We start from the raw sequence: 25,640 nt of genomic DNA, 5'->3' as shown, positions 1-25,640 counted from the left end.
AAGACATGGGACGCGTCTTTATTAAAGATGCAAGCAGCACAGAAGCATCACGCGTGGTGCTCGGCAACATCCATACAGTACTAAGAATAGAAAAGTAGAAAAGAAATTCCACAGGAAGCAGCCTCCCTCGCAGATACTCAGGACAGGTGCCGCCAAGCCCACCACGTGGCGCCGCAGGCCACCTGCCCGTTCAAGCTGCTCTCGACAAGGAGCAAGCGCACACCTGCACTTTCCAAAGGGGACAGCAGCGCACAGAGCAAAGACGGCGACCGCTCCAACCGCCACTTCGGCGCTTCCCAGCCATGCAAAGAGCAGGACAGCCCTCCCCACTGCAGCTCAGACCGGCTACTGGTCCTGCTCTCTCCTGGCCATCTCCCCATTGCCCCTCCAGCCAAATATGGGTCAGCTGGTGAAGCGGGCGGTGGCCCAAGAGAGCCCAACTCTGCCCCTTCCGATCCAGCCAGGTGTGGGGCGGACAGAACAGAACAAAGGTGACACCGCCAGCCCAGTCTGGCACTAAACTCGCCCATCGGGTCTCGGGAGAGCCAGCTGAGGTGGAACAACAGAACGAGAGAGACCCAGACGTTCTAGAAGTTACTACCAGGCATCTGCTCGAAGCATACGCCCGTTTCTGCTTCAGGGAACAAAATCGAGACCTTGAACAAATCTCAGACGCCGAGTGTCCTCAGCGCCTCCGTGGCAGGCGCTCTGGTCGCCGCCTCCATCGGGCGCCTGTCCCGCCCGGAGCCGCGGGCTCAGGGCAGCTGAGAACTAGCCCCACACCCGACTCGTCCTCGTCCTCACCTGCGTCTCACGACCAGGCGAGAACCGAGTGGCTGTGCCTTATGGACTAAAACTACAAAAACGAAGAGTCCACCCTGAGACCTTTCTACCGTTCGGGTGCGGCTCGCTCCTGAGTCCCTCGGAAATGAACTTTTATTTGGTTGACTGACATTTATTTAGATTTCCCGTGAAAAGCTCTATAAAATACAGTAAGTCATGTGGGTTGTAAAAGGTAGACATTCTAGTTGCATATGTCACAGGCGTGACAGGCATGGTCCAGGCCATCAGAAGCGCCATCTCTGTGATCAGACGTGCGGACGCCGAACTCCAAAGCCGAGGCGGCTGCTCCGGACGGAGAGAAGCCCACTCCCCGCGGCCTCCCGGCCGTCTCCCTCCCTCCCCGGTGTCGCGCGCCGCTTCCAGTTTGCCCAGCAAGTAACAGATGGGTGCACACGGGACTTGAGCTATAGTGTCTGGGTACTGCGAGCATGCAAGTTTGCTGTTGCTGCTGCTATAGGTAAAAGTCAAACGTGAGGTCACACTTCCCCATCTTCTGTTTATACACCAGGTCGAACTTCTCGTTCATGGAGACAGTGAAGATGTCCTTCCAGAGCCCGACTCGTCCTGAAACACACACAAGAGCACAACGTGCTGCACTCCCTGCTCTCAGGCCGGCGGCCAAACCAAAGGAAGCCGTGGAAATGGATCCGGAAGGTTCCAGATCTATTCCCGGGCCCTACTGGACCCGGCCCCTGGGCGCAGGACAGGCCACCTGAGCTACAGACTAGCTGAACCTGCTTTCCTGAGCCTGGTCACGGCCACGGGCTCTGCCCCCAGCACCACAAACGTGCAGGGCTGAGGCCCTTGGGGGGGGGGGGGGGCGTTCACCGCTGCGTCCCCGGCACCTGGCGCAGAGCCGGCGGTTCACACCCCAGAGGATCCATCTATGGGGCAGACCTATGGCTCCGGGCACCAGGTGGGCCTGGGTCCTCCGGACGCCACCTCTCACTGTCACGGCTCAACAGCGCCACCAAGGCGGCATTTGCTTCTGGAGACTTTTAAAATGAAAAAAAAAAAAAAAAAAAAAAAAAACTCATCCCAAAAGGAGGAACAGTTTCTAGTGAGCAGGAAGCCTCCTGACCAGGCCGAGGGAAGGTTCCGAGAGGCCTGCCTGCAACCTCAGGGAGGGATATGAAGAGAGGAGCACAGGCAGAGCTCCCAGCTCAATACCAAGGTCACTTACAGCCCCGCCCCCGCCACTCCATCCTGGCCCCGGTCAGAGGTCAGAGCCGAGAGGGAGCCTGGAGCCGGCAGTCGGCTGGACAGGCAGGGTCTACCCGTCCCTTCACGAAGGGAAGGCGGACGGCGCTCGAAATGACGGCAAACCACGGAATCTGCTTCCACAACAACAGACCTGCAGTCGCTCTGGTCAAACAGCAACGGCGACTCAAGAGGTCAGACGTGGGGTCACTGTCCCCACCTGCAGCAGCTGCGAAGGCTGCGCTTTGCAATAACCGCCTCGGGGCTGACATGCTCCTTTAGAATCTGTTTGCAGCCCTGATCTCTGGGATCAGAGCTCTGCTGTCTCCAGCAAAAGCTTCCTTAGCTCCGTTATGAACAGGCGGTCCTTGTCCTGGCAGGACCTCAGGTTTGAGCTGCAAGCCTGCACATGCTGAGCCAACAGCTCCAGAGTGACGAGGGTTTCTCTTCGTGTCATGGAAAAGTATCCATCAGTGCTGGAAAGGGAAACAAGAGTGGCTCTTCTGGCCACCCTCTAAGGACACCGAGGGACAGAGTTAGAAGCTTCTAGACCAACCACACCATAAATCTATTTCTCCATGATTATTTTTCTTAGCTGAGGCAGCCGAGAGCTCATCAAAGGCGTCACCCACCTGGTTTAGGGTTTGGAATCAAGACAGTGCAATTTATGCTGTGATATGACTCAAATTTAAGCAATGCAGCTGGCTACTCAGGCCCCTGCGTGCTCACCAACGCTAGGAGGTCTTCTGAGCAAAGAGGCAATGAGCTAAAAGAAAACAAAATAAAAGAACTGAAAGAAAGCAAAACCAAGGTGAGCAAGGATAAAGCAGACGCGTCGGCGGGAGCACATGGGCACGCAGCGTGCCCTTGCCACTTCTCGCCACACCAACCAACCGAAAGGGGGTTCCGGAGGCCACATCCAAGGGAAACAAAACACAGCAAAAGCAAAACTAAAAAAGAGCAAATAAATTGTAAATAATAAACGTTTGTGAAGACGCAGCCAGGAAATAAGCAACAAGGCGACGTGGCTGTTGTCTCTGTCCTGGAGAGTGACCTGCCCTGTCCTTCCAGCCCTGCCAGCGGCCTCTCGAGAGGAAGGACAGAGGCCAGAGCAGCTCGAAGGTGTGGCCGGAGCCACGCTCCCCTCAGCTGCCTGCGGAGCCCGGCATCGCTCCCAGGCCTCCAGGCCCACCCCAGGGAGCACGGGGGCCGGGCTCGGGGTGCGGAGGGTGCCCACAGGGCCTCGGCCACCACGGTGGCTCTGGGGACGCCTGCCTGGAACACCTCCCCGCCTCACGCTGCTTCAGGCCCAAGTCACAGGAGGGGGCGCCAGCCTCCGTGAGGGCTGCCAGGCACCCCGCAGAGCCTGCACTTCCTGCTTGTTCTCTCACACGCACACATGTACAAACACCCAGGCACACACACCACACACATGTACACGCAAACACACATGTGCACTTACCACACACCACATACATGTGTACACGCAGGTACATATGTACACAGCACACACGTGTCCACAGTGTGCACACACCGCACACACACATGTACAAACACATGTGCACAGTGCATGCATGTGTGTACACAAACACATGTACACATACCACACGCCACATACATGTGTACACACATGTACAAACACCCAGGTACACAAAACACACCACATACACGTGTACAAACACACATGTGCACACAATACATACATATGTACACACACAGGTATACATACCACATACACACCTCACACACCTCACACATACACACACACACACTCGTACAAACACACATATCACACATACCACATACATATGTGCACACACATGTACACATACCATACAGCACATAAATATGTACACACAAACATGTCCAAACACACATGTACACAGCACACACATCACATACATATGTACATACACATACACACAAGCACACGTGTACACACACCGCACACACGTGTACACACACAGGTACACAAAACACCCATGTACACACAAACACACACAACACATAACACACACACACATACATACACACACACACCACACACCACATACATGTGTACACACAAACACATGTACACAAACCACACACCACATACATATGTACACATAACCACACACATACCACATACCACATACACACACGTGTACACACAAACACACATGTACACACACCCCACATATATGCATATGCACACAAGCACACATGTACTACACATGCCACATGCATGTGTGTACACACGTGTACAAACACACATGTACACATACCACAGACTACATGCAGATGTACACGCATACCTGTACACGCACCACATACAAATGTACACACATCACACACGTGTACACGCACAGCACACCTACACCCCTTCCCCCAAGGGGGCCCCCCCGCCTGAGCCGCCAGCACCCACGGTGGCCGTGGAGAAGCTGCCCTGGTTCCCGCGGACACCCTTCCAGCCTCTTCCTCTAACTCCCGCCTCCGCTGAGGCTGGAGGCTGCCATCTGCGCTTGAACCAGCACAGCCCCAGACCCCTGCCCAGGGTCTGGCCTGCGGGGCCATCTGGGAAGGCACCTGCCTGAAAAACTCTCGCCCGCAAAGCCTGACTCCCCGGCCGCCACCCCTGTGGACTCACAGCCCCCGAGAACGACGACACCGTGTGTGTGACCGCAGCGCACACCAGCTCCTCGATGGCACTTTCTGGGTCACCGTCTTGCCCCTGAAGAGCAGAGGGCTCCAGAGAAAGGGGGCACAGGGCAGTGGAACCCTGGCATGGGGGATACGGGTCCGGAAAGCAGGACACCAGCAGGAGGGGGACCCCCAGGGAGACGCAGACAGAAGGGGCACGTACCCCGACCCACGGGCAGGGCCTCGGCGTTGCAGCACTGGTCCACCAGTGGTGGCAGTGCTCGATCAGGGACTCCAGCTGGGCCTTATCGCAGGACACCCCCAGGAATCTGGCCAGCTGTTCCACCATCGTCACCAGGTCCTGGAAGACAAGAGCAGAGAGCGTGGGAGCCCGTCAGAGGGCGCACCTGTACCAAAATGACTCTGGGCCTCTGCATACACGGCCCTGTGGAGTCCTCGAGACAAGCCTGATATTGGCCTCGTCTGGAAATAGAATTCAGGTTAAGAAACGGCCCAAGGGCACTTGGCTCTCAAGTGGCAGGTGTGGAATTCAAACGCAGGTCCTCCGGGGAATTCAGAAGCAGACACGAGGTCTCGCAGCAGCAAGAAAGAAATAAAAGTGCTTTGAAACTGCGCCAAGAGCAAGGCCAGCTCACTCTCCTCCCCTTCCTGCCCTCCACCTGCAGAATCTAGGCTGGCGCCAGGAGGGCAGGGAGGCCCCGGGGGACCCTAGAGAGGCTCCAGGGCCAGCCCCCCTCACCAGGCGGAGGAGCTGGCTTGGTGTGAAGCCAGATTCGGTTACACTTAGCTCGCTGACATAAAGCCGCCTCTGGGCCCCATCACAGAGCGGGCACAGGGCACAGGACTGATGCAGCAGAACAGTCTCGATGGGGCAGGGGGAGCACACAGCACACAGCTGCTCGCCACACACAGCCCCACCGCACTGCCACTACCTGCCCCCGCCTGGGAAATACCAGAACGTCTCACGTTCTTGATCTGAGCATCACCAAGTGTCCTGCCCAGAGCCTCAGGCTGTCAACAGGCAGTCCCCAAACACTGGCAGGGGAAACGCCAGAGGCAGGGGTTCCCGCTGTGGTGCGGTGGGTTAAGGATCCAGCATTGTCTCTGCAGTGACGCAGGTTTGATCCCCAGCCCAGCACAGTGGGTTAAGGAGCCGGGGTTGCCGCAGCCATGGCGTAGGTCACTGCTGGGCTTGGATTTGACCCCCAGCCCAGGAACTTCCATATGCTGCAGGTGAAGCAGAAAAAGAAAAAAGAGAAAAGCTAGAGGCTGTTTCCTCTCTTGCAGGTCTACAAAGCACACGCCCATAATGAAGCCTCTGGGGACAGCCCAGGGCGGCTGGGACAAAGGCCGTGCTGCAGCTTTAAGGTTCACGTAAGCCATGTGTCCCACTCTCTCCTACTGTAATGCTTAAGTTTCTCGTCGCCGAGGCGACCAGGCTCCAGGAGGAAGCTGACGGGCCAGGACAGGGCCCTGCGGGTGTGTCTGCAGCTTGGATGAGCTGGGCTTCTTCTCTCACCCGCCCTGCACTGTGGACCCCCACGGCCTCAGCCCTGCACAGTCCCGATGGGACCGACACTTGTGTCCACACGACACAGAACACGCACGGCCCTCTGTTCCCACTGCCCTGAACGCAACGCCTAGCGCCCAGCAGCCCCACGCAGATGGAAGGAACCCGCGTCCATGTGGCTGGAGAGGAAGCAGGGCGGCGGGGACAAGCCAGGTCAGGGGGACGGGGCGGACCCAGAAACGGTCAGATAGAGATTCGCCTCGGAGGCAAAGGCAGAAGATGGAAATGAGGGCAGGGCCATGAGAGCTCGGCGGAGAGAGGGCGCAGAGGGCGTGAGGGCAAACCCAGAGCCGGGCTTGGAGGTGACATTAGTCTGCGATCTCCACCAGACGTCCAAGCAGAAGGTACAGCAGGTGACACAGATGAGGCTGAGGGCCCAGGAAGGGCTGCGGCCCCCACGGGGGGGGCAGGGATGGAGGAGACCAGAGCTGAGGTCGGGGGTGAGCGGCCCTCGGGCATCCAGAGGGAGCAGCCAGGGACGTGGTACAGCACACACTGTCCCACGAGCTGCAGGGGGCCGGGAAGACGAGGTCTGCGCACAGCCTGAGGGACTCAGCCCCCAGGGGTGGTGGTGACCCTGACAGAGCGGCCCGGGGCAGGGTTGGAGGAGGGGGCCTGACTGGAGGCGCTCAAGAGAGAAGTCTGAGGTCGGGCAAAGAGGAGCGGGGAACGGGAAGGACACGGAGAGGGAAGGGCCAGGGGAGGCTTGCTGGGTCACGGTGAGCAAGGAGGGTGTCACACTCCTGCTGGGACAACAGGAGGGTCAGGCCCAGCAGCGGACAGCAGTGTCCCAGGCCTCACACACACGCTGTCAAAGTGCTGCGACGACAACGACAACGATGGGGCACATGACGTGTCGGCCCCCCTTTAGGACAACAAGCTCGAGGGGACAAGACCAGGGCCTGGCCGCTGCCCATCACCTGCCTGAATGGGTGCACAGGCAAACCACCAGGCTGGCTGGCAGTTTGAGAGCTGGGATGAGAAATGGGGGCCCTGCCATCCCAGCCCTGGGCCCGAGCAGGTCACCTACAGACAGGGTGCTGGCAGCAGCAGGATGAGGCTGGCTGTTTGCTCCAACGCCCTGGAGGCAGAAAACTACCAAACAGGGCTTTCTACAGCCCAGCAGACCTGGCACCCCAGAGGCTGCACTCGGCAGGGGGCACTGGCCTGGGGGGGGGGGTGGTTCTGGGACCAGCCGGCCTCCCGAGCCCCGCAGTCAGCCCTGCCCTCCCGGCTGGGAGCTCCGGCTGCGCTCGGCGCAGGCAGCACTCACCCGGTGCATGTCTTCGTACTTGAGGAAGAGCACGTTGGAGTCCATGCGGTGCTCCCAGAACTCCTGCACGTGCTCGAACCAGGAGCCGTAGCCCACTGCGGGGACAAGGAGACAGGGGAGCCGTCACGGGAGGCAGCGGGCACGCGGGAGTGGCCTTGCCCTGCCCCCCTCTCCAGAAGGCTCCTCTCTGGCGGCCTGGGGCTGTGACCCAGGAAGGCCTGGGCTCCGGGGCAGCCCCACACGAGCCCAGCCAAGCCCCATGTTCCCTCCTTTCTGCACGGGTCCCTCCTGCCCAGGCTCGACCCAGCCCTCGGGGTGAAGGCCTCCTCTTCTGCGATGACGGTTGGCACCCATGAGTTCCCCTAACGAGGGGTGACCAGGAAGACGGTGATGCCCAGAACTGTCACCAGTTTTGCTGTCGGGGGTAGAATGGGGTGTAGGAGACTCTGAGACAGAGCTGAGGATGGGGTCTGTCAGGCAGGACCCTCTGCAGAACCAGGAAGTCACAGGGACGACGAGAGGCCAGGAGCCCCGTCCTGACAACCGAGGCTGGCGCGGGGCGGGCAAAGAGCTCAGGCCCCACCAGCCCCCACGTTTCCCACGCTCCTCAGGGCTTCGGCATGGGCTGGGGTCACACGGGCAGATGTAGCCAACAGTGCAGCCAGACTGCTTCGCCACATCCTTCGTAAACACTACGGAGTCCTGCTGCCTTCTCACTGAGAGGCCTGTCACTACGACCTCCACGGGGCTTCCGTGTTAATCAGAGGAAGGTCTCGGCCAAAGGACGTGGGGGCCCTGGGCCTGCTGGGCAATGGGGAGCAGATCTGGATGGACCCTGGGCCCGCTGGGGAACAGGGGCTGGCCCGAGTAGTAGCCGTGCTACCTGCGCCCTCACTCACCTGAGCAGCCCCCCAAACATTGGGCCCTGTGGATACAACCCCACCGTCCAGGGCTGGGGGAGCTCCTGGCCTGGCAGCCAACCACCAAAGAGGCTGGAGATGGCGCTCTGGAGTGACCAGCCCTGGGAGGGAGGCCCATGGACACAGGAAGCCCCCTCCACACCGGCCAAGCCTGGAAGAATGGGTAAGGGCTGGGCAGGCAGTGAAGGGAGGAAGAGGCAGCAGAGGAAGCAGGCCAGGGGGCCAGGGCTGCAGACGGGTCTTAAAGGCATGAGAAGCGGAGGGGCCGTGGAGGGGGCTCCGCAACAGACGGCGGGAGCAGATGGGAGGGCGGTGGGAGAGCAGTGTGGAAGAACGGGATGGGGCTGGGGCCTGGGGCAGCCGGCCTTGCAAAGCCTCACGGGCTAGGAGACACGGGAGAGGCACTGAGTCTTCCTGCGCCGCCTCCTCCATGGACGTGGCGATGACAGAACCTGTGCCGCCCCCACAGCTGCGGGGGCGCCTAAAGCAGCGCATGGAGTTCTCGGCCAGAAAGGCCCTTGGGGGCAGCACTGGGAAGCTCCGGGGGCGGGGCGGGGCGGGCAGCAAGGCACTGGGAGGGCCCTCCTTGAACTCGAGTCCACGAGTGGAAGGGCTGCTGCTGGCCCTGCAGAGCCACAGCTCAAACAACGCAGCCTGTGCCCCCCAGTGTTGACAACCTCCGGCACTTACAAGTCTGCCCAAGGTGTCTGCCCGAGGCTGGGAACACCAGGGGGTTGCGGATCGAACCTCCTGCCCCAGCCCGACTCGCCAACGTCATTCTGCCAGCCAGCCAGCAGGTGGCAGCACAGCAGCAGCCTGGGCCCCACCGTCCAGTGAGGGGTCCCAAAGGGTTTAAGGGGACTGCTGAGGGGGGCCTTGGGGACCAGGTCAAAGCAGAAGGCCCTCTCCAGGCCAGCACTTTATGAGGAGTGAAGGGGGGCTCTGGAAGGAGAGGGTTGTGGGCAGGAATGAATCTACCAGCAGGCATTCAGCCAGGCCTCGCTGGAAACCCACTGCTGGGAAATCCTGGCCGCCTAGGGCCTCAGTCTCCTCGCGGCAGCAGTTCTACCTGCAGGGCCCTGAGCTCCAGGCCGCGCATCCTCCCTGTAGGCGTGGCACACCCCCGCGCCTGGACCAGGAGCAAGTCCACACGAAGGGTGGGACCTAAAAGCCAGGCTGGCCTTTCCACTTACAGGACCAGCAAGTCCAGAGAAGGAGGCCATCGAAGTAACTCGAGGACCAGCTGATAACCCCTGGGGCCCTGAGATGAGGCCCCAAAGCCATGCCCACGGAGGGCACACGGACCCAGTGGGCAGGCCCTGGGGCAGAGCAGTCCATGCGCACAGACAAGAGGGCAAGAAAACCCCTCTCATTGCCAGAGAACACTCACAGGCAACCGAGGCTAACTGGGGATGGGGCAGGGTGGAGGCAGGGTGGACAGGAGAGTGACTCGGGGACAGCGAGGGCCGTGGTCACCGTGAATGGGGTCACAGAGGCAGGGACAGGGACAGCGGGAGGAGAGCAGTCCCTCACGCAGGGATTCCTCTATGCTGCTCCTGGGCTGGACGCACGGCCCCAGCTCCCGTGTCCTGCCTTGTGGGGTCACGACCCACACGGGGCTCCGGCAGAGCGTCTGTCCCTGCTGTTAGGGAAGAGCATGGCCTGTCTGCACTTGGCGCTTCACGTCCTCCAGCACCTCGGACAGAGACGGCACGCCAGGGGGACTGGAGGTGGGGGGACCGCAGAAAGAAGGGCACGGGAGGCCACGTACAAGGGCAGGAAGGCTCTGTTAGGGCCACAGCAAGTGTGTGTGGCCTTGAGCTTCCGTGCTGGGCAGTGCTATGACCTTCACAACGTGGAGAGGCCTGGAGAGATGACTTCTAACTGCTCTGCTCTGAGCAGGAGGCTTTAAACCCTGTACCATGGGGCAGTCTGCACCTGGCGGACACCTGCTGTTTATGATGGCATTGTCCTCATGCAGGTGGCTGCTTTATAAAAGCAGAAACACAAACAGGACTTATAAACCACGGGAGTGGACGCTCCAAATGCCTGGTGGACCATGATGGGCCTAAGCCAGTTGGTGGGCGGGTGGGCAAAGGGAGGTTGGACAGAGGCCTTAGGGTGCAGGTGCCAGAGCCTCCTCCACCTGTCCCCTCCCTCCCGGGGTCCCTCCTCCCAGGCACAGGTGAAGCAGGGACTCAAGGGTAGAAGAGAGGGCCTTCAGGCTGTGGTGGCCTGGGCATCGGTGCACTAAGGCGGATCTGAGCATCACGCAGGCTCAGGAGGCAGTTCCGGTTTGGCGGCCCTGGAACCCATTTAAATTTGGGGTCCCGCCCTCCCGGACCGCCTTTACGCATTTTATCCTAATCATCACATGAGCTCAACCCTGACTGGGCTGGCCAAGTGGACAACAAGGCTGAGGGTGACCTGAGCTGGGAAACAGAACAGGAAGTGTCTTTCCAGACTCCAGGCGGAAGGGTCTGGTTCAGATTTAATTAAAGGGTGCCCATGACCCATTTTAAAACTCTGCTGGGAGTAAACTCTAAACTGCCCACTTGTGGTCCCAGAAAGGCACCCAGAGAAGCCAGGGCTGGCAACGAGGGAGCCCCAGGCCAGGGACAGAACCACAGCGAGGAGCTGCCAGCCCTGCTGCCAGGGGAACGGCTCCCTGCCTAGACCCAGTGCAGTGGGTGTGACCCAGCCGCTCCTCCAGGGACAGGACACATGGCAGGGCCCTGCTCCCTCAGCCCCAGATCCCCCTCCCCTGGGGACAAGCTTTCTGCCCAGGGCACAGCCTTCCCCCTCCCCAAAGTGTACCCCACCCAGCCACACCAGCCTGGGGCTGGGGGCCACGCCCAGTCCTCCAGTCCGGCTGAAGGTCGTGGGGTCTCACACTGAAACCACCGAGGTACCTGGGTTTGAATTCAGAATCCAGGTGGGCAGAGGGATACTTTTAATGGGGGGCTTCTCAGAACCCCCAGGATGTGGGGAGGAAGAAAGGCCTCTGCTGCGGATGCTTGCTCTGCCGCCCACCAGCCCGACCCCGGCTTCCCGACACCCTGAAGCCCCAGCCCCTTGGTCTGCGGGAAAAGCAGGCGACCGCGCGGTTTCCGTGGAGCACACGGGCGCTCGGGGAACGAGGAACACCCCGCTGTCAGGTGCACAGGCTGGAACACTTACACTTGTCATTCATGAACCGCCGGCAGAACTCCTGGAAGGTGCCCCGGTAGCTCATGGTCCGCAGGGAGCGGTGGAACTGGTAATAGGACACCACCAGGTCCTTGGGGTTCCGAGCCATGTATATGACCTGCGGGAGGGGCGGGGGACGGGGGAGGTTAGTCCACTGGCATGCAACCCACGCTCCAGACCCCACTGCCAACAAGGTCAGCCCTCGAGTGCCAAGGCCACACGCTTTTCCACGACTACTCTGTCGCAGGGAGGCAGTCTTGTCCACTCGACAGCATCGACTCGGACAACCATGTGGGCGTTTCATTATATTTCTGTTCTCTAAGACTACTTTTTTATTGAAGTATAGTTGCTGTACAATATTATATAAGTCACAAGTTTATAATATAGTGTGTATAAAATTCACAATTTTTAAAGGCTACAGTCCACTTATAATCATCAACGACTGGCTGTACTCCCCATGAGGTACAGTGTATCCTGCAGCTTATTTATTTCACACACAGTCATCTGCACCTCTGACTCCCCAGCCCCTCCCCCCTGGTGGCCGCTGCTTTGTTCTCTGTATCTGTGAGTCTGCTTCTTCTTTGTTACATTTGCTACTTTGTCGTATTTTTTAGATTCCACATATAAGTGATATCACACAGTATGTGTCTTTCTCTGTCTGACTTAGGTCACTTAGCAGACTGCCCTGCAAGTCCATCCATGTTGTTACAACTGGCAGAATTCCACTCTCGTTATGGCTGCGTAGTATTCCATTATATACATGTCCACACACACACACACACACACACACACAGATATATCATATCTTCTTTATCCATTCATGTGCTGAGGGACACTTGGGTGGTTTCCACATCTTGGCAACTGTAGATGATGCTGCCTCCAGAACTACTGCAAAATCAGCAGAACACAAAAAAGCGACGGTTCTGACCCTGGTGATGAGAGTTATAGGCCTCATACGTCTAATACAGTTGAGAAAACAGGACAATCAGACACAGTGAAAAGAGCCATGAGTCTTCAGGCCCTAATGGGTAGAGGCTGAACTTTGGCAGGTCAAGTTCAAGTTCAAATGTGAAGAAAGGCCAAAGCTAGAAACCCAGACACAATGCTGGACACGGGCTCCAGGCAGCCTCTCGCAGCACACCGAGCTTCTCTGAAAACATGGGCCTGTGACGCCCACCGTCTGGACGGGCACGTCGGCCTCTCGTTCTGGGAGTGGGGAGCGGCAGGCGAGGGCGCAACAGGGGGGAGAGGGGGGCTCACCTTGGAGTCGCCGTTGTGGAGGTCGGAGGGCAGGAAGCGGTAGGGGAGGTGGCTTTTGATGAGGCGGGGAGACGTCAGTTCCTGCAGGGGCAGAGAGCAAGCGCTCAGAGGGTGTGCGGGAGCTCATCTCAGCCTTTCTAAGCAGCCCGGGGGGGCCAGGGTCTCGGGCCAGTCAGGAGCCCCCTGGCAAACCGCTCACCTGCCACATGGACCCCACCCCCACCCCGTAGGCCCCTGGGGGCAGACATGAACCAGACTCGGTCCCCCTCTTCAGGGCCCACAGCCTGAGCCAAAGGTACTGTGAGTGGCCTGGAGTCGCCAAGGGCGGCCACAGAGGAAGCCCTGGGCGCAGGGGCTGCTGGACTAGGGCGTCGGTCTCAGCACAGGGCCTCCTGCTGCTCCCAATGTGCCTGGCCCCTCCCTCGGCCGCAGCGCTCCCAGCCCTGACTCAGGCATCCCCACGTCCCCACCACCTCCACTGAGAGGCTGGCCCCACCAGTCCCGCTCTGCTCCCGTCTGGTCTCCCTTTAACCACGAGGACTCTAGGTCTTCCTGTCCTGTCGGCTCCCTCGCTGGACTCTTGAGTTCTGCGAGGGCTGTGACATCACCCTGTCCATTCTTGGCGGGACCCCAATGCCAAGAGCAGGGGCGCATGGGCAGGTGCCCCATGCAGCTCCCCTGGGGCCGTGTGAATGCAACACAGGCTGAAGCACCGTGGCCAGCACAGGGTGGGAAGGGCTGGAGGCGGTGAGCCCAGCGGCAGGCGGGGTGCAGGGACCGGCTCGGCCCACGGTGGGGGGCAGGGGGCGGGAGGCGGCTCTCAGAGCTGTATTTCAGACCCCTCATCTAGTGGGAGAATGGACAGGTGGGCAGGCAGGAAATGGGGCTGAACGGGGAGGAGGCCGAGGGGAGGGTGGCGAGAGGTCTGAGGGGCAGAGCGGACGGGATTCGGGATGATGTTTATTCCGGTCTTGGTACCAGACATCCGAAGCAAACGCATCCTGCCCGGGTCCCTCCACAGACGGAGGCGAGAGGGGAGATGGGGCGGGGCCCCGCACCAGAACGCCCCCGGGCCCCCGACTCCCTGGCACCTGCCTCCTTTCTATCTCGAGGTCAGCCACGTCACCCACGGGTTCAATTCCAGGGCCACCAGCACCAGCACGGCTTGTCGGTCTCTCTCCGGCAGCTACCCAGGGTCCCAGAAGCCCCCTGCTCTCCGTCCACCCACGGGCCCCAGGACCACTGTCACTCGGGGTGGAAGCGCGGGAACGCCCACGGGGGACATGCCGGCGGCCACCTGCCGCAGCCCACCTTGATGATGTCCAGGCCCGGCTGCGGGTACTCCAGGACCGGGAGCTGCTCGTCGATGTTCATCAGGCCGATCTCGTCGGGGTCGGCCCCCTGGCTCACCAGGTAGACCACCTCCTGCAGCAAGCTCGTGCCTGCAGGGACAGAAGCGCTGAGGGGCAGTCCGAGGACACCCAAGGGCCAGCCCCACTCGGGTCCGCACTGCCTCCGGCCCGAGAGAAGGGCTAAAGGGCCACGGGGTCGGGTGGGGGCTCCCGGAGCACGGGTCTAGGGGAAGAACACCTGCCCAGGAGGCACCAGACCTCGGCTGGAACCCCACCCTGCTAAGCACCTTAGCCAACGGCCAAACACAGCCCTTGCCGTCAGACAGCCCTGGCTCTGCAGAGGTCTCCACCAGGTGGCAGCTGTGTCCAGTCTTCTCCGTGCCCACTGCCACCCCCAAGTCCCGCCACTGAGGTGGCACCCTGGCAGGACAGCAGGAGCCTCTCCATCCACTCTCCCGGCTGCCACGGCCCTGCCCCCACCTCTCAGCCCCCCCGCCTTCCACAGGCCGCCTGGTCAACCGGACTTGACCTTTGGGCCTCTGCTTCTGAAGCCTTCCTGGACACCTCGAGTCGCACTAGGTGCCCTTCCCTGGCCGGAGGACCCCGGACCTCCTTCCAACTGCTCTCAGCACACTCTGCACCCTGGGGAGCTGACAGGGAGCTCCCGAGAGTGTCTTAGTTACGCATTAGTATTTACCGCTGCCGTAACCAACTCCCACCAACTCAGAGGCTCACAACAACGCAAAGGCATCACCCCACAGTTGCGAGGAGCCGAGGGCCAGCACAGGTCTCCCCCCCTAAAATCAAGGTGGTGGCGAGGCTGCGCTCCCTTCTGGGCTCGGGGAGGATCTGCCTCCGACCTTTTCCAGCCTCCAGTCAGTGCCTCCCCCGCCCCCTTCTCCGCTGCCCTGTGAGGAACCCCGAGCTCTTGCTGGGTGCACCCAGATAGTCCCAGATATTCTCTGTCTGAAGGGCAGCTTCCGGGGATCCGGGCATGGACGCTTCTGGGGGCTGTCACTCTGCCACCCACTCATGTCCCATTTCTGCCATGGTTCCCAGCACAGAGCAGGTGCTAAACACGTGACTGAAGTCTGCCCTTCTCCACGGGACGCGGGATTGGCATAGTGCCCTCGACCTACAACCTCCTGACAGCAGCCAACTCTCTTGCACCTGTGATGCTCCCCCAGGGGCCCCGCTCAGAGCTCCCTCCCCAGCTGTGGCCTTCAGTTTCCTTGGGGTGACATGCTCTGGGGCCTTGAGCTCTTGGGCACCTGTGATCAGAGATGAGGACACACACTCAGAACCCCGCACACAACCCTTGCCAAGAGGCTGCTGACCCATCAGGCAGAGCATGCGCCCCCCCCCAGGAGGGAGGGGCCCAGAAAGTCAGGGGAGGCCCCTCTGAAACAGCAGAGTTTGACCTGGGACCTGCAGGACAGGAGCACGAACCAGTGAGCTGCAGGGTGTCAGGGAGGGGGCTGCAGGCTCCAGCTCCCCCGTTCTCCACCCTGGCCCTCTGCACTGCCTGCCAGGTGACTTCGCAGCCCCTCCCAGAAGAGGGTACCGTGACCCTCTTGGAGGGTCAGGAGACTGGCCAGGGCAATGCAGGGAGGCGACGGCACAGAGCTCTGTGTGGTCCCGCTGGCTCCTCTGTGCTTCTAGCATCTCCAGGGCGGGGCATTCCCAGGCCGGCCTCCTGGTCCCAGGAGAGAAAGAGACACACCTGAGGGAGACCTGCCCCAGCCAAGCCCAGCCCGGAGCAGGACCCCCAGTCAACCTGCAGGTGTGTGGGCTGAGATCAGGACAGACCCTGGGCTACACTGATTACCATTTTTTTTTTTTAATAGGCTGCAGTGTGGCATATGGAAGTTCCCAGGCTAGAGGTCAAATTGGAGCTGCAGCTGCCAGCCTACACCACAGCCATGGCAATGCCAGATCCAAGCTGTGTCTGCAACCTATGCCGCAGCTGGTGGCAATGCCAGATCCTTAACCCACTGAGTGAGGCCAGGGACTGAACCTGCATCCTCATGGACACTAGTCAGGTTCTTAGCCTGCTGAGCCACAATGAGAACTCCGAATGACTGTGTCTTAAGGTGCTGCATCCGGGTGGTCTCTCACTCGGCAACAGGAAAAATGCTCCAGGTGGAGCTGAAATGAGAAGAAATGCAAGGAAGGGCTAACGGGGTACAGGGCCCAAACACAGCAATCCCTGCCCACCGTCACGTCCAGGCTTCCCAACGGCCCTCCAAACAGGGCACTCACCCCATCAGAGAGCGCGGCACGCGGGACTCAGGAAGGGTGAGCCTGGCCCAGCACGGAGACTGAGGCCCTCCCCCGGCTGGCTCTGTCAGCACCCACCCATCTGCCCCGGCTGCCCTGCAGGGCTGCGCAGTGGACGGCCCCCTACACGCAGAGGCTTCTCACCTGCACCTACTCTCACCTGGCCCCAAGCACCCTCACTGCTGGGAGTGGGAGCTGGTGAGTGAGCCCCCTGCGCTGTGCCCGCCCCACCCTCGAGGGCACCATTCCTGGCTTCCTCTTTACCACACCGCCCACCACACGTCCAGGTCCCCAGGCCCCAAGCTCAGCCACCCAAGTGCCGGGCCTCACCCCCCCCAACAGGAGCAGCAAAACCCACAAGAGCAAGACCTCATCTGAAATCCTGGCTCGGCCACTTGCTGCTGCCTGGACACCACGAAGACGCAGCCCAGCCCAGCCCAGCAGATGGCCTCACCTCCCTCGGGTGAGGGCCGCCACGCAGACTAAATCCCAGGACCCTCCACTAGTCCCTGCAGAGGCAGCCTCAGCTGCTTACCTGAAAAGCCTCCCAAGCACCTGGCACAGAGTCAGGCCGCCCCCTCAGGCTGGTCTGCTCAAGGCTTGAGAAGACCCCATGCAGACGCCCAGCCCACTGCCCGCCTCCGGCGGGAGTGGGGGTCCCAGGAAACTCGGCTCATTCCAGGCTGCTGAGCCTCACGAGAGCCATGGGTGCGCCAGAGAGCACCCAGGAAGCCCAGCCAACGTCTCTGGCTCTCCAGCTCCTCTGGAAATAACTTGTTTAGCTTCCAGAAAACTCCAGGAAGTCTGCAAAGCATGTTTCAGGGGGCCTCCTGATGGCCCCTGCACGCACCCAAATGTGCTCCAAAAGCTCCAGCTGGAACCCCACTCCCTGCTAACAGCAGAGCACCCGCTGTCGGCGCACTGACCCCCAGAAGGCACGCCCACCGCCTCCCCTGACGTCCGAACAGCAGGAAGCAGTGCTGCTGCCGCCGTGGGGCAGGGAGCTGGGAGGGGCATGGCCCTGCACCAACCACGCAAGGCCGGATAAACTACAAGACCTCCCCCAACTCAGCCCTCAGAGAGCTGAGGCTTCCAAGAGGCTGGAATCCAGGAAGACGGGCCCAGGAGGAAGAGAAGCCAGGCACCAGGAAGTGGGAGAGAAGGACTCAGGTGGCACTTCCACAAAATGCAGAGTGACCATGGGCTGGCAGAGCGGGAGACATGAGGAGAGAGCTGACACCCAGGGGATTCTTCTCTGCAGACCTACTAGGTGCTCGTGAGAAAGATTGGGGGGGGGGGCAGTGGCAGGGTGGAGACAGCATTCCTCAGCATCAGAGCTGCAGCGAGAGGGACACCCGGCAGGACCCTTCTCTTCTCGAGGAAGAACGCTTGAAGCTACGGGGGAAGCAGCAGCAACACCTGTCACCACCACCCCTGGGGTGCTGGTGGAGACCCAACGCAGCTGGAGACGGGGGAAAGAAAAGAACTCTGCTCCTGTAGGGGGAGGGCGGGAACGGGTCCCCAGGCTCTGAGGCCCCCGACGCTGAAAGGGGGGGTGGGAAAGTCTTCTTTGCACAAGACCTACCATCAAACCAGAGTTGGAGGCCATGAAGGGGGATCACTGGGACAGCCCCAGCGAGAACTCAGAGCCCACCTGAGGCTGTACCTGGACCATATGACGGAGGACCACCCCACCCTCCCCTCAGCCAGTAAATCAGAGCATCAAGTAACACAGCCCACCCTGAGGGAGGGAACAGGAGGTGGGAAGAAACCCCTCTAGGACTCAGACCAAAAGCTTAAAGGAGGACAGAAACACTGAGGAAAGGCCCTCTAGAAAAACAGAGTCCCCATGCTAAGCACAAGATGACCCTACAGGAATTAAAACCAGGGTCACTCAAGTGACCAGCGTGACAACGGAACCCAAACACAGCCAACTCCTACCAGACTAACTCACCACCTACACTAGCGGTCTGGCAGGAAAAGACAGGCCCATCTCCAAGCACAAATACAACGGACTCCAGACTCTGATGCTGGCACACTATGCCCAGCATTCAACCAGAAGGTACTACTCATGTAAAAAAAAGGCAAGAAGAAAAAAATCCACTGCCAAGAGACAAAACACTCAACAGAATCAAACTCAGAAAATTCAAAATTAATCTGATTAAAATGTGGAAAGAGGAGTTCCTGGCGTGGCTCAGTGGTTAATGAATCTGACTAGGAACCATGAGGTTGCAGGTTCGATCCCTGGCCTTGCTCAGTGGGTTAAGGATCCGGCGTTGCTGTGAGCTGTGGTGTAGGTTGCAGACGCGGCTCAGATCCTGCATTGCTGTGGCTCTGGTGTAGGCCAGTGGCTACAGCTCCGTTTGGACCCCTAGCCTGGGAACCTCCATATGCCACGGGAACAGCCCTAGAAAAGGCAAAAAGACAAAAAATAAATAAAATAAAATACAATGTTGAAAGACTTCACAGAGAAGGTGGACAACATGCACAAACAGATGGGTAGTTTGCAAAGATGGAAACTATAGGAAATGCTAGAGGAAAGATTCAAAACACAGTAACAGAAATAGAGAATGCTGTCAACGGCTCATCAGTAGACCTGACTCGATAAATGGAAGAATCAGTAAACTTGAAGACTGGTCAACAGAGATTACCCAAGCTGAGAAACAAAGAGAAAAGGAGTGAAAAAATAGAACATCCAAGAGCTACAGAATAGTAGCAAACAATCAATACATGTTGTAATTGAAATCTCAAAAGAAAAAAGAACAAGACAGAAGAAATATGTGCAATGATAATAGCTGAGAACTTTTGCAAAATAAGGAAAGGCACCAAACCACAGGTCCAAGAATCTCAGAGAACCCTGAGAGGATAAGCATCCTTCTCCCCAAGAGGAAAAACCAAAACCAAAACCTAGACACATAATATTCAAAGTGCTTAAAATCAAAGAGAAAGAGAAAAGGCTTGAAGGCAGCCAGACAGAACAAAGATCCATTCCCAAACAAACAAAGACTTACAGCTGACTTTTCAACGAAGCTATGCAAGCCAGGAGACAATGGAGGGCCATCTTAAAAGGCTGGCACAGGAGGGAGGCAGAGGATAGACAGTCCCACAGCGAACAGACGAGGGGAGCTTTAAAATAAAAATGGGAAATCCTCCTCAGATAATCAGAGGGGAGGAAAAGGAGAGGGAGGGGAGGGGAAGAGCACACCAGACGGAAGGAGCAAAAGATGGCGGGAAGGAGGAGCCTGGTGTGTTCACGAAGTCCACGTGGTGGCGAGAACAGAGACAGAACTTGGACCACCACGTTTACTGTGGCTGAAGGCAACGTGGAGTCGGGGAAGAGGTCTAACAAGGGAGTGCAGGGAGTCAGGGTTGTGTTTCAAAGAAGTCACTTTGGCTGGAGAGTAGAAGGTGAACCGGAAGGGGCGGGGGCAGACCACGCAACAGTCCAGCAGTAAGAGGGGAAGAAGCCCAAGACTGCAGCCGGGGCTGAGACCGCGCACCCACTGGGTTTGTGCTCCACCGAAGCAAGTAGCCAGTGCACGGGGGAGGGGAGGGGAAAGACCAGCACTGACTACGAGGATGAGAAACGGGAGCCCAGGGTGAGGCCCTGCAGCTCAGAGGGGGACCCGGCGGCCTCGTCCTCCTCCACTGGCATCAGAATGATGTTCCTCCCAGAGGCCCCTGCTCCTTTCTTCCCCAGAACCCTGGGGGTTCTTCTGGAGGCATTCCTTCCAAGACCCATATACTGAAAAGGAGAATGTCTCCCTGGCCAACCCGGTACCCGGCCTCCTCCCCCAATCCCAGCTCCCCCATCCCGCCTCCTCCCCCCATCCCGCCTCCTCCCCCAACCTGCCTCCTCCCCCAACCCCGCCTCCTCCCCCAATTCCAAGGCCTCTGGATTACGAGCCAACAGCTGAAAGAAGAGGAGAGGGCAGGAAGAGGGAGGAGGAGAGGAAGGGGGAGAAGGAAGGGAAAGGGGGAGATGACAGAACAAAGCAACCGGGTACCTTTTCCGGCCCCTGCACGCTCTCCCAGGAGGCAGGAAACTTAACACTGGGTTGGAGAGCAGTCATTACCCGGTGTAACTGGAAGGGAGGGACGCTCACACTGCTCTTGGAACAAATGTGAGCTCGGTGCGGGTGACAAGTCCCCCCAAGAAATCCTGCTTCCTGATCCACATTTTGAGGCCACACGCTCCTCCCAGGCAAAAGTTAAATGCAAAAACCGTATGTGAAAACTTGGGAGGCGTCTGGCACCGAACAGATGCTGGGTACATGCCGGCTGCCATCCCCTCGGTCCCTCTGCCAGCTCTTCCTGCGGCTGGTTCATCTCCACCACCGTCTACAAGTAAAAACTGTGCACTCCGCCCTTTCCGCTCCCCGGGCCTCTTGCTGCCCCAAAAGGAAACACTCCCAAGAACATGGGACACTTCCAAGGCTCCAACAAGGGGAAGGGCGGGACAGCAGTCTGAGTGGTAACCCCCCAGCCCTCAGGTCCAGGCCCCGCTCACCTCCTCCATGCGGTCCTCCAGTGACCACCCTCCTTCTCCGAGCCCTCCTTCCCGGGCCCCTAACCTGCCCCCGAGAGTGACCACCCCAGTTTGTCAGCTTTCACCGGCAAGAGCTGGCTTCCCAGGGTCACTGTGGCTCCTGGAGGACAGCATCGCCTTCTCCGTCCCTGAGCCCACCTCTCCTCGGCTTGGTGACCCGCACCAAGGAAATGACGACAGCATCTAGCCTGGGGCCTGTGCGCCTCCCCACGGCTCCCCACCCCAAGCTGTCAAAAATTTACCACTTCAATGAACCCATCCGGCCCGACCCTCTCACTTTTCATGAGCAACTGAAGTCACATGGTGACAGGGCTGGAGCTGGGGCCAGATGCTCTGCCCCGGGCAGTGACTCACTGCTTCCCTCCTTGTCAGTGGCAAGAGAACAAGGATGTGTTTCGAGACAGGTGGGAAGCCAAAGGAAAAGAAAACCAAGGCAGGTGCGCTGGCCGAGCCAAGGAACACGTCCAGGCCTGCGACCCTCGGGGCCCTCAGGACCAGACACAAGACGTCAGACACAATCGGATTTAACACGCTACAATCCTGGACCAAAGAGGCCACAAGGATGAATGACAGTCCAGAAGCAACAAGGAGGAGCGTCCTCAGCAGGCACGACGGGCTCCCACTCTGGGGGCCGCGGTTGGAACCGGCGCCGTCCCACGGAAGGTCCGGCGACAAGGGAGGGTATCTGACGCCTGTGCTGTCCAACACGACAGCCGCAGCCCCCGCAGAACTGAGCGCGGGAAGTAGGGCGACTGCTACTGAGGAATGGAATCTCTAACTCCGCCCCATTTCAACGCATCAAACCTCAACATCCGCCTGTGGCTAGAGGCTCCTGTATCAGACGGCACGGTCCCAACCTGTCACCGGGGTTCAAACGTCAGAAACACAAAGTTCTAGAAGTAGTGGAGTGGTGTGGAAAAAAGCAGGATCCGATTATCACTACCTTTACCGCCAGACGGCCCCACGCTGTGAAGCCCGCTGTGAAGCTGGTCCCCACCAGAGGGCGGTGGTGGCCAAGGGCCCTGCCCGCCCTATTGGCTCCACCACCTGCAAGTTCACTGTGATCCCCAGACTCGGGCCCTGGAACCCAAGGAATCCTGAGGTTCATGTGAGGCGGGGAAGGAAGGGACCCTCTGCCTCCTCACCCCAGTGCCCGCCCCCGCCACCCTGGAGCTGCCTGTCCCCTGAGACCCGGAGCTCACTGAGGACAAGCACCAGACGGGCACCAGACGGGCCTTTTCTCTGCACCCCAGGCACCAAGGAAAGCATCTGGGCACCATGGGTGCCCAGGGAGTGAAAGCTGTCATCAGTAACGTGTCATCTGCCCAGGGCCATCGAGCAGTAAGCAGCTCAGCTGCACTCAAACCCAGGCGTCCGGCTCCAGAGCAGGCTCTTAATCTTTAAGCACAGTGTCCCCTGCAGACCCAGCGCTAGTCGGGAAGGAAGGGACGGCAAGGGATAGGAAATGTGACCAGGCCCACCTGAAGTCCACATGCAGGACTCAGAGTAGGGACCCCCCCCCAATCCCGAAGTGGCCTAGACGTCCATCCCGAAGCACAGCAGAAGGTGGGATCTCCTCCTTGGGGACTGTATGGCTGTTCTCCTCTGCAGGGGCAGAGGACCTGGGGACCTGACTAGACCTGACTGTCCCTGGGCAGCTGGGTGACTCTGAGCAAGTTCCTGCCTTCTCTGAGCCTCTAGATTAACAAGGCAGAGCACCTGGCACACAGGCCCCGCCAGAGGGCGGCTGCACCACTCCCAGGGTGGCCGCATCACAAACTGCGACTGGCCTGCATGCAAAGTAACAGCCCCTCAGAGGGTCCTGGGGAGATGGGGGCTGGGAAGTTGTGAGAGCCTGAGTCTGCCACCCAGACTGCTCCTCCTGCTGCCCCGGCTGCCCCGGAGGTGACTTCCAGGGCCCTCTGCCTCTGCTTGAGACAAAATCTTGAGCGCAGATTTGGGGGGCCAATGCTCCAGTCCCTTCGCCATCATGTCAGGTAATGATCTTTACAGCCAGTGGGGGCGGGGGGAGTGGGGGACCCTCAGAAGCACTAGTTTCCGTTAGTGTGGGTCATTCTCTCTGCTGAGAGAGCTTCTCATCTGTCCCGTCACCATCCCACGGGGTGGACGGGAAGACGGACGGGGCCAAGGTTGAAAAGCAAGAAGAAAGCAAAAAAAGAAAGAAAACACTGGCCTCCATAAACCCATGACTCTGCTCCTCCTTCACTTCAGGGCCCACGGTCAGCTCAGATGAGCCTTGTACCAGACACAAGGCTCTTAAGTGCCCAGAGGCTCCGTGCCTGACCTGTGAGATGGGAGACCACCTCTGATCAGAGGGCTCTCGGGGGGTTTCCTGTGATGACGGACACAGGGGGCTTGGTAAGTGACAAAGCAGGCAGTCAGCTGGGGCAGGAGGCGGCTGGGGCAGGTAGCTACCGCATTTGCCCCGGGCATACAGGCAGCTCCACAGGGCAGTCTCCAGGCCACCCACCCTCAGGTTAAAGACAAGGAAAACAGAAAGGACCTGGAAAGGCCACAAAGGCTGGCGGAATTTTTTTTTCTTTTTTTTTAAGTTTTAAAAAGGAGACTCTGTAAGGCTCTTTGCAAAGGGACCCCACACAAGGGTCTCCAGCCACCTGGGTTCCCAGGCACCAAAGGAGAGAGCCACATGTTTACGCTTCTTGTGGAAAAACTCGGAGTGTGCTTGTGTTTGTCTTCAAAAGATGCAAGTTACGAGCGATAGGAGTTGGGTTCTCTAGGAAAGTTCCTTAAACTAACACCTCATCCCCCACCGGAGGTGCCCAGAAGGGCCCCTCAGAGCCCCAGCAGGCCCCTGAGGCGGGGCCCCTCTAAAGCACACCCCACATGCCCCAAGAAGACTCTCTAAGCTGGGGCCTCCCCCACCCTTGCAGCCACTTAACTTCTCACCCTCCGGCTCCTCGCTGTAAAATGGACGGAGTAACACAGAACCACAAATCACGCATCTGCGATTCGGAAATCCTAAAGAGCTCCCAAAGCAAGCTCTTCGCAGTTCAGAAGGAGGCAAACCCTGCCCTACACCGACAGGAGGCTATTTTTAGTCTGTATTGATCCCACTTCCTGGGAGGGGCCAAAGTACAGCCCCACCCATACCCAGCTGGTGGAGGGGGGAAGCTTATGCACATGAACCATACCTATGGCTCTAAAATCTGCACAATTCTGAATCCCCACACCCCTTCCTTTCCTTCTTCCCAAGGACAGCCCAGCAGGAGCTCCAGACTCTTCCCTGGGCCCTGCACCCACAGCCCCTTCTCCAACCTCCCTCAGAAGATCAGACGTTAGCCTTCAGTGTCTGGGATGCTGTACAGCTCGGACCACCAGGAGAACAGCAGGGCTTCCAGGAACCTGTCTCCCCTGCTCCTCCAACAAGAATTCGAGGCCACCACTGTCTACACCAGGCTTCTATCTGGAGTGGGGCATCTCCCTCCCTCTCCCATACAGTGGCAAGGAGAACCCGCAGGAGTGCTCCAAGGACAGGAAAGCTGCCTCTTTTCCCTGCAAACCTCAGCAGAGGCACTCAACGATAATCTCTTGTGTCAGGTCCTGGACACAGACCCGCTTGGCTTTGAATCTCAGCTCTGTCACTGATCAGCTGTGTGACCTTGGGCAAGCCACTTCCCCTCTCTGAGCCTCAGTGCCTAGACTGTAAAGTGGGGGTGACTGTCTCTACCTTACACGGTTGTCATGGACGTGACGTCAGTTAATGCTAGCAAGTGTGAATGGCCTGGTTCTGCCCGATACCAGGGGGATGGAGGCGGCCCTGAAACAAGGGAACACACCAGGCACGCACTCGGAGCATGGCCAGTCCCATCCCCCAGCCGGTGCCCACGCAGGAAACGAGAGATGCAGAAGCCCTGGTGCCCCTTTCCAGATCATCACCAGGACTTTGCGCTCATCAAAGGCTGAACTGGGCCCAGGAACAGAGAGGCTAGGTGACTGTCCAAGGTCACACAGCCCGCCAGGCAAGGGGAGGGGACGCAGGGAGGGGTAATGGGCCTGGGCCTGTCCTCCCGGCAGCTCCTGCCAAGCAGGCTCCATCCGCACTGGGCGCTGTCCAGCCACGGACGCCGGGGCCCACCTCCGAAGATCTCTGGCCTTGGTTTCCCTTACTGCGTGCCGACCCCCACCCACCCCGCCCTGTCGGGCTCCGGGCAGCGGATGAGTGGTGGGCGCGGCGGCGCGGACGACCACCGCCCCCCGCCCTCCCTGCCACGGACGGGAAGCCCCCGCGGCGGGCGCGCCGCAGAGCCGGGCGGGGCGAGGTCTGCGCGGGGCTCACCGGACTTGGGGTAGGTGACGATCCATACGTCGCTGGGCCGCACCGGGAAGTTGGCGATCTCCTCCATCTTCCCGCGGCAGAAGGGCGGCAGCCGCACGCCGTGGAACTCGAAGTACTTGCTCTCGAACTCGCCGGGCGTGCTGGGGGTCTCGGCCTCGCTCTCCGCCATGCCGCCGCCGCCGCCCGGCCCCGGAGCCGCACCGCCCGCCCGCACCCAGCCCGCGCCCCGCACGAGCCCGCGCC

The 25,640-nt window shown here is 59.5% G+C and overlaps 1 protein-coding gene across 1 annotated transcript; it reads right to left on the bottom strand.

Moving 5' to 3' along the window:
• On the bottom strand, nt 4-25,630 carry SULT4A1 (sulfotransferase family 4A member 1). The gene is given in 8 exon segments (XM_003125977.5): nt 4-1,407; nt 4,889-4,936; nt 4,939-5,026; nt 7,530-7,624; nt 11,630-11,756; nt 12,899-12,979; nt 14,210-14,340; nt 25,398-25,630. Coding segments are annotated over 8 exon segments (852 nt in total). The 5' UTR covers nt 25,567-25,630; the 3' UTR covers nt 4-1,294.

This window comes from Sus scrofa, chromosome 5, assembly GCF_000003025.6.
Source record: "Sus scrofa isolate TJ Tabasco breed Duroc chromosome 5, Sscrofa11.1, whole genome shotgun sequence".
NCBI lineage: Eukaryota > Metazoa > Chordata > Mammalia > Artiodactyla > Suidae > Sus > Sus scrofa.
The sequence above is the reverse complement of the archived record's forward strand: the minus strand, read 5'-3'. Positions and strand labels throughout refer to the sequence as shown.